Raw genomic sequence first — 8,822 nt, forward strand, 5'->3', positions numbered from 1 at the left:
TAGATAGAGAGTATGTTTTTTGCTCTCCTGAGCCCAAAGGGACAAACAGCAACTTTCCTTAGGCCAAGGAAGAAACAAATCAGCCTTGCGATTATTAATCACTCTCCCCATTTATTCTTGGGCATGCATACACTAGTTTACTTTTTAATATCATAAAATGACAGAAGATTTGGTTAGTTTAGAAGAAAAGCAAAGCTCTGTAAAGATAAATATATATTACTGTATTTTTATTTAATAATTTATAAATACCAAATATATTGTTCTTTTAATTTTGTGTAATTTGTAATGATGATATTAAACAAGAAATAAAGCCCAGAAATTTAATGAGAAAAAAATCTGACCATAAAATTTAACTTTCCTGACAAAATATTTCCCAACATAAAAGGCTAAACAAGTGAACTCATCCAATTCTTCACAAACACAGTCATGCTGCCCCATACTTTGGAGAGTAACAAGACAGGAAACAAATCTCAACTCACCTTATGAAGTCAAAAAGTCATTCATACCAATACCTAACAAGGATAAGGCTAGAAACACATACAGGTAGATGAAAAACTAGAACCAAATATTCTCAAAGTAAATCCAAATGCATACATTCTCAACAAGCAGAAAAGATGAAAACATATAGAGTTGTTTTGCCAAATGAGCAATCAGTCATTGTAACACACATTAACAGAAGAAATGATATGAAGCACATGTTTTCCTGCCAAAACAATAATTATTGACATAACAAAACTATCTCTTGAGTCCACAGGTTTCTCGGCGTCTTGGTACTTATTCCAAACGCGAGAGAAGAAATGTTGGGAGCTCATGGAATATCATCATATGACCTGTAAAGAACATAAGTTTTAAAAAATAGATATATAAGAGATATGAACAGAGTCATATACAGCATTCTTCACAGAACCCAATGGAAGAAGCAGCTCAAGTGCTCCTATGGTATTTAGACATGCAGTAAAAAGGACTCAGCCTGAAGAAGAAAGGTAATTCTGACGTAGCTGCCATAGAGATATATTCAGACAACAGATGGCTAAGAGTAAGAGGCCAGTCACAGGATGAATACCAATAATTCCAATCACATCCATAGAAAGAAAAAGTACAAGAGTCACTATCCCAGGGCCTGGGGAAGGGGGAAAGGAAACATGGCTTCAAATGTGAGGACAGTTTCACATTGCAAGAAGAACAAATAAAACAGCATCAATGTACGTAATATTGTTAGAAGCACTAATGATGGCAAAAGTTCTATGTTAGATGTATTTTGCCAAAAATCTTTAAATTACCTCTCCCCAGGGATCAAGGTTAAGAGGAAACTCTTGGTAGAAAGAGGACAACTAATGGGCTATTAGTAGATGAAAGATCAAAAAGTAGGGAACAGACAGAAAAGAAGGGTTAAAAAAACTCACCAACGCTTCCAAAACCACAGTGCAAGGCACAGCAAAAGGATCAAGCAAGGCACTATTACTGCAGCAATGATTAAACCAACAGAGACAGAGTATCCTGTGGATTGGAAGAGTAATCAATTGTCACTTCTAATGACACTTAGTCCATTACCTGGCCTTCCTTTGCCTAGTTAACCATCTTCCTATCATCCCAATTTTGGGGGGAGTCTGAGGTTAACAACTTTGCTGAGATAAAGTGGATAGATAGGATATTGTCACTAGGGGACTTTGAACTCAGACTCTCCCTTAGGTTTTCTAGATCCACATTGGTGCTCTACCACTCCCACTACATCTCCACTTTTGACTTTTGTCTGGTTAACTAGACATGAGAACCCCAGGGATTTGTCTGCCTGGGATGTCTTTAAACCTTGATCCTCAGAGATCAGCCTCCCAAGGAGCTAGGATTACACACATGAGCCACTATCACCCAGCTAAGAACTGCATCTATTTAAGGGTGGACAATTTACTGAGTGTGAACACATGAAAACACACATGTTACCATCACCGCTTTTGAGACAGTGTCTCCCTATAATGTAAGTTGGCCATTAAATTGTCATCCTGTGTCTCAAACTCACTAGTGCTGAGATTACAAGGAAATGCTCTCATGCCCAGCTCAGTATCTTTCTAAATGTCCTTGGATCATCTTCTTCCTTATACCTGCCCATTCTGCCTGCCTCCTGTCCCCCTCCTCCTACCAAATGTCTTCTAGCCCTTCCTCCTCACCATTCCCTGTCCCTCACACACCCTCTCCCTCTTTGCTTTAGAGCTACCTGCTCCCACTCCCAGCCAGAACTCCAGCTCTCTCTCACCCCAGTAGAGGACGATGGCCCGTCCCCCTAGACTGCTGTGCTTCACATGGCAGCTCAGGCCCTTCGCCTCCTCAGCTTTCACATCCAGGCTTGCTCGCAGATACCACGTCCCATCAGCATAGGGCAGGAAGTCATCTCTCTGGGTGTCCAGCTGCTCCTGATCACCTCGCATCCACATCACCCACACAGGCTTTGGGTAGAAGCCAGAGACATGACACACCAGCCGCAGATGGCCAGGCCCAGGACTGGGGCCACTGGACAGCCAGGCTTCAGGCTTCACTGGAGCAGGAAGAGGCAGAGACAATACAAGAAAATAACTCTAACCTGGAGCATATGGACTTCAAAGTCCACATGTTTGGACATGGACCCCCCACTTCCTTGATAACAAAATCAATGACTGATGGACTCCCAGTCTTTCTTCTAAGCTCTACAATTTGTTATTGCATGCAACTGTTTGTACTGTTTGTATAAAAATAAGAGAAAAAAAAATAAGAGAAAAAGAAAAATGGTATACATCTTTATTGAGGATTTATTTTCATTGCAAACTTTAAACATTGTAATTCACTGAAATCATTTTTCTACTATCAAATATGTACCTTTCTTTCATGCTGGTATTCAACATTGTGAAAATGCCAATACTTCCCAAGGCTATCTACAAATTCAATGTGGTACTTTTCAATATTGCAACTTCATTCTTCAAGAAAATAGAAGAGACAATCCAAAAATTCATATGGAAAAATGAAAGACCCCGAATAGCAAAAACAGTGCTGGAGGAATATCAATACCACATTTCAAACTCTGCTACAAAGCCATACTAATCAAAACAGCTTGGTACTGGCACAAGAACAGACCTCAGGACCAATGGAATAGAACTGAAAACCCAGAAATGAACCCACAGATCTATAGCCATCTAATCTTCAATAAGGGAGCTAAAAAATATAGAATGGAAGAAAGACAGCCTCTTCAGTAAATGGTGCTGGCAAAATTGGTTAACTATTTGTAGAAAACTAAAGCTAGATTCCTATATATTACCCTGCACCAGAATCAACTCCAAATGTATCAAAGACCTCAGAGTCAATGCAGACACTCTGAAAACATTACAGGACAGAATAGGAGAAACCCTAGGTCTTCTTGGCACAGGCTTAAATTCTCCTCATAGAGACCCAGAAGCACAACAAATCAAAGAAAGGTGGGACAAATAGGATTGCATGAAGTTACAGAGCTTCCGCATGGCAAACGACATAGCTAGGAAGATCAATAGAAAGCCCATGGATTGGGAGAAGATCTTCACTAGCCATACAACAGACAAAGGTCTCATAGTTAAAATATACCTGGAACTCAAAAAATTAAATCCCCCAACAATAAATCATCAAAGAAAGAACTGTCCAATAAATAAGTGGGCTAAAGACTTAAAGAGAAACTACACTGAAGAGGAAAGAAGGATGGCCAATAGACACATTAAAAAAATGCTCAACCTCCCTAGCCATAAAAGAAATGCAAATCAAAACAACACTGAGATACCACCTCACCCCAGTTAGAATGGCCTATAATCAAGAACTCTAATAACAACAGATGCTGCAGGGGATGTGGACAGAAGGGAACCTTACTGCATTGTTGGTGGGAGTGTAAACTTGTATGGAGGTTTCTTAGAAGACTCCAGACACAGCTCCCCTATGACCCAGAAATTCCACTTTTGGGCATTTACTCGAATGATCACAAACAAGACCATACTAAAGCTACCAGTACAACTATGTTTATTGCAACATTATTTACCATAGCTAAGATATGGAACCAATCCAGATGCCCCTCCAAAGATGAATGGATCAAGAAAATGTGGTATATATGCACAATGGAATTCTATGCTTCCATCAGAAAAAATGTCATTGCTACCTTTGTTAGGAAATGGAAAGACTTGGAAAAAATTGTAATAAGTGAAGTAAGCCAGACACAAAGAAATATAGGTCCCATGGTTTCCCTCATTTACAATAACTATTATATCTGAGACAAGGAGAAAAGTTCAGATAAGTTGATGTTAGGTGAAATGAACCCCAAGATTAGGACTCAAATGATTTTTCTTTCATGCTATTGTTTCTAATGTATTTATAAGATGATTTCTTTGTTGCTTTGTATGTCCCCCCTCCCCACGGTATAACCCCTGTTTTCACTGTATTTGATGTTGGTATAATTTGTGGAGTGGAAGGGAAAAAACAAAAGGTTTAAATAGGGATACATGTGGACCCATTACAACAATGAGATGTACAAGACATTATGCCAAAAAACAAACTTTACAACTTTGGGGTGGGCGCGGGTGGAGGAGTAGCAGGAAAGGTAAGGGGAAACAAAGGAGGAGGTTATGGGAAGGGGAAACAAAGGAGGAGTCAACAATGCTTGATAAGAAATGTACTCATTACCTTGCCCATGTAATTGTAACCCCTCTGCATGGTATTTTCACGATAAATTAAACTTATTAATAAAAAAAAATCTAAGAAAGTTGTTTTGCTAAAGAAAAATTATACAGACTTACATATTTTTCATTTTATTTCATATTTTCTTTAAAGGGGTGTTCTCTTCATCATCAATAGAGTTGTTTCTGGGAGGGCCTTTCATATCTGGTCAATGTCATAATATTACTTTGTATTTTTACTTGGAATAAATTAATTTTATGATGCTCTTTAAGTTTAAGGAAGGTGGTCAAAAGGGAAACAGAGCAGGACAAACCTTGCTTCTCCAGATCCTCCTTTCCCGCTTCAAGAAGGCTCAAGAGATATCCGGGGCAGGTTTTATAGAGGAGAGTGTCCACGATTTCCGAGATACCTTTGTACTGGTGGATGAATGTGCAGAAATTCTGAGCTCTTCTGCCACCTTCTGGTGCAGGTACACAGGAGTGATTCTTGATATACAGTAAATCCTGTTTTCCTAATGCTCCTGTCAGGAAGCTTAGGATGGCTCCCCCAGAGTGCAGTTCACAGCCTGCTGTGCCCTGGATCTCAAAGGGATCTAAGGAGGAGGAACACAGATAAAAAGTTCAGCTACTAAACAACAAACTAGAAATAAAGACTGTGGAAAGGGTTCAGGATTTCAGATTTGATGAGCATATAATTCAGGAGTATAAAATGATGTGCTGAAACTATTACAACACTTAGAGGCTCTCAGATAGAGGAGCATTAAGAAGGGGCAAGCATGCCATAGATGGGCCAGAGTAGGGTGTGTGATGGTGGAAAGGAAATAGAACAGGTGGGTTGAGAATCAGGGACTGGAGTCAAAATTTCAGCAACCTGGGGCTGGGAAGATGGCTCAGTGGTAGAGTGCTTGGCTGGCATGCATGAGGTTCTGGGTTCGATTCCTCAGCACCACATAAGTAAAAAAAAAAAGCCCTAACTGGTGCTGTGACTCAAGTGGTAGAGCCCTAGCCTTGAGCTGAAGTGCAGAGGGACAGCACCCAGGCTCAGAATTCAAGCCCCGTGACCAACAAAAAAAAAAAAAAAATTCAGCATCCTGAGAGAAATAAAATATTCACTTAGACAGGACCAATCAGGAAGGATAAAGTCACCAAAATTGAGTAAGAAGAAGTCGCATTTTAGGGCATTCCGGCACAGGGAAGGAAATTCAGGACAAGTTTCTTACAAGAAAAACAAGGCCTTGGTCACAAAGAAAGTGATTTCCTCCATCAGAGACCAAAGGAAAAGCAGCCAGATCTGAGTACTTCAGAGATGTAAAGATTGCTCTAGAGAAAGGTGTGCAGGCAGATAGGGGTGGAGAGAGGGATTCAAAGCAGGGTAGAGAAGGAGGAGAGGCAACAGTGCTCACATTGCAACTGGAAATCACTGGCATGTTTCTGCACTTCATCAATGAATCCGTAGTAGTACACTCGGATTAGCTCCAACAGCTCGGTCATTTCAGCATCAGTGAAATTCCCCTTGGACCAAGGCTTCAGAAATATGGGAGTGGCTGACTCATGGTCCCAGCCATGAATCTGCAAATCATCCAGCCAGCTTGAAAATTGAGTTTGTGCCCACGTTCTGTTGGCAAATGATGAGATCTGAATGCAGTGCAGACGGATTGGCTCCTGGAAGGCTGTGGAAATAGGGCAGAAACATGTAAAGAAAGGAAGGAATGGGATGGAGCAGGGATGAAAGCATGCACACTGAGAAGATGTGAAAGCACAAACTCAGAATCTGTGCAACCCATGAGCACTGTCTCTTTAAGAGCCTTGGGCCTCAGGCTTCAGCCCCAACTTCCAGAATGGTCAAGACACTGGAGACAGGAGGCCTCAGAGCCTAGTTGACCAAGGTCACCAGAATAAGTGCAGCCTGTCTTTACCAGACCCTCCGCCACAGGGCAGGCTGCTACCCCAGTTGCTCTTACCATCCTGATTGTCCCCAGCTGGGAAGAGCACAGCTAGCAACACAAGTGGCAGGAGCAGCATCTCCCAGAGAGGACCTCAGGAGCTCAGGGCTGTGCTTGATGTCTGATTCTGCAATGCTGCTGCTCAGGACTCGGTACAGACTTCCTGTCTCTCCCACCTGAAAACTCTCTTCATAGAACTTGCAGATCAGAGAGGGAAATGTGTCCTTGCACAGCCTGCCTTCTCCACTCCAGGTTTCACTTCCCTCTTCCTTCCTTGGCCTGCAGCTTCTCTCCATGAATCCATTTTCATCAGATGACTTCAAAAGAAATTCCCCATGTCACTATACAAGCTTCTCAACCTCTCTAAGCTTCGATGTCATATCTATACATACAGGGGAATACACAACAGTTGCTCAGCTTCATGAGCATCTGAACCCTGGAAGGAGTTTTGGTTTATGCACCCAGTTCATCCTCCATCCTCCCACTGTTCTGTCTTCTCCCTTAATGTCATGACTCTTCCTCCTGTTGTCCACAGCTTCATTCCCTGTTTTATCTCCTTGTCTGGATTCCCTAATCTCATATTCTTAGTTCTGGGTTCCTGTTTTCATATCTTCTCTTCTACTTTATTAAACTTTCCAGAATTTTCCAATAAAACAGTAAAAATACAAAATAGACAATTTGCCAAGATCCCAGTGGAAAAAGCAGAACTTCACAACTGAAAAGACAGCAGAAAAACATTATTTTCTTTATTTCTTAACCAAGCTTCCAAATATAAAGAATAAATATATCTGTGAGCTTGAAACAATTAAATACAAAATTTTTAATATCGACAATTAAATGAAAGTAGGATGATGATTTAAAAAGCTGATAAGTACCTCAAAATTTGTTCAAACAAATATATTTATGTTAGTTTTAGTTTTAGACTCAGGATCTGGCTCTATCCCTGAATTCTTTGGCTCAAGTCTAGCACTCTAACACTTTAACCACAACTCTACTTCTGGTTTTCTGGCAGTTATTGGACATAAAAGTCTCACTGACTTTCTTATTCAGGCTGGCTTTGAACCCCAATACTCAGATTTCAGGTTCCTGAATAGTTAGGATTAGAGCTGTGAGCCACCAGCTCTTGGACCATGGGATCCTTTGAGGGTATTTTGATTATCTTGTAGACAAGAACTAATATGTATTACACAATGTATATTTTATTTGTGAATACTTTGCCTATTTTCCCTGTTTTGTTCTGCCTGTCTATACACAGACACATGCATCTCAATAAACTTACAGTAATAGAATGGGATGTAGATAAAGCTGTTTATTAAAACTGATCAGAAGTGAAGTACCATATATAATATTCTAGTATCTTTTCCTTTGAAACTAATGCTTTTATTTCATATTTTCCGAGTCCTTGTTGTTTTCACATGAATTCTAGTAGCCTAATTTTTTAATAAAAATGGAACCAAAAAACCCAGCACATCCATAACATATACTTTTTTGCTTTAAATGTAGAATATAAACGCTTATGCCATACATATGGACTGTACAGGCATGCTAATGGAAATATCCTAATGTTTTAAAGAATAATTTTAGCAGTGACAGGTATTGAAAATGTATTTTAAGTTGGGCACCATTGATTCACACCTGTAATCCTAGCTTCTCAGGAAGCTGAGATCTGAAGATTGGAGTTCAAAGTCACTCCGTGCAGGAAAGTCCAGGCGATTCTTTTTTTTTTTTTCATCTTCTATGTATCTCTTTATTGTCAAGTTGATGTACAGAGGGATTAGAGTCACATAAGTAAGGTAATAAGTACATTTCCTGTCAAACTTGTTACCTCTTCCGTCATTTTCTCCTATTTTCTCTCTCCTACCACCCCCTGCAAGTTACACAGGTCATTTCCAGCATGTTGTCTTGTGACTGTCACTGTCGCATTAGTTCCCCTGTTGTCCTTTGTCTCACCATTCTGTTGTTCCCCTACCCTTCCTTAATTCAGATAAACATATATGCAAAACCCAGGGTACCAAAATCAAATACAGTGACAACAGGGGGTATACCATAGGGGGAACAACACACAAAAGAAACAAGAAATCACACGGTGCATTAAAAAACAACAACAAAGGAAGACCTCTTCTGTCCATGTCTTGGAATTCATTTCACTTAGCATCATCTTACATGGCTATATGTACATAGCTATTGACATATTTTGCTCACCTGCTACGGTTATCCTAGACATATA

At 40.1% G+C, this 8,822-nt stretch overlaps 1 protein-coding gene across 1 annotated transcript; it reads right to left on the bottom strand.

The window, feature by feature from the left end:
* Positions 1–225: 225 nt before the first annotated feature.
* Positions 226–6,723, bottom strand: LOC122109497 (T-cell surface glycoprotein CD1b-like). The gene is made up of 6 exons (XM_042681931.1): positions 6,614–6,723; positions 6,056–6,322; positions 4,967–5,245; positions 2,249–2,527; positions 1,404–1,497; positions 226–830 (listed from the first exon to the last, which is right to left on the bottom strand). The coding sequence occupies exons 1-6, from the start codon at positions 6,672–6,674 to the stop codon at positions 809–811; spliced, it is 1,002 nt and encodes a 333-aa protein (XP_042537865.1). The 5' UTR covers positions 6,675–6,723; the 3' UTR covers positions 226–808.
* Positions 6,724–8,822: the final 2,099 nt, after the last annotated feature.

This window comes from Dipodomys spectabilis, unplaced genomic scaffold, assembly GCF_019054845.1.
Source record: "Dipodomys spectabilis isolate Male_0828 unplaced genomic scaffold, ASM1905484v1 ptg000069l, whole genome shotgun sequence".
NCBI classification, from domain to species: domain Eukaryota; kingdom Metazoa; phylum Chordata; class Mammalia; order Rodentia; family Heteromyidae; genus Dipodomys; species Dipodomys spectabilis.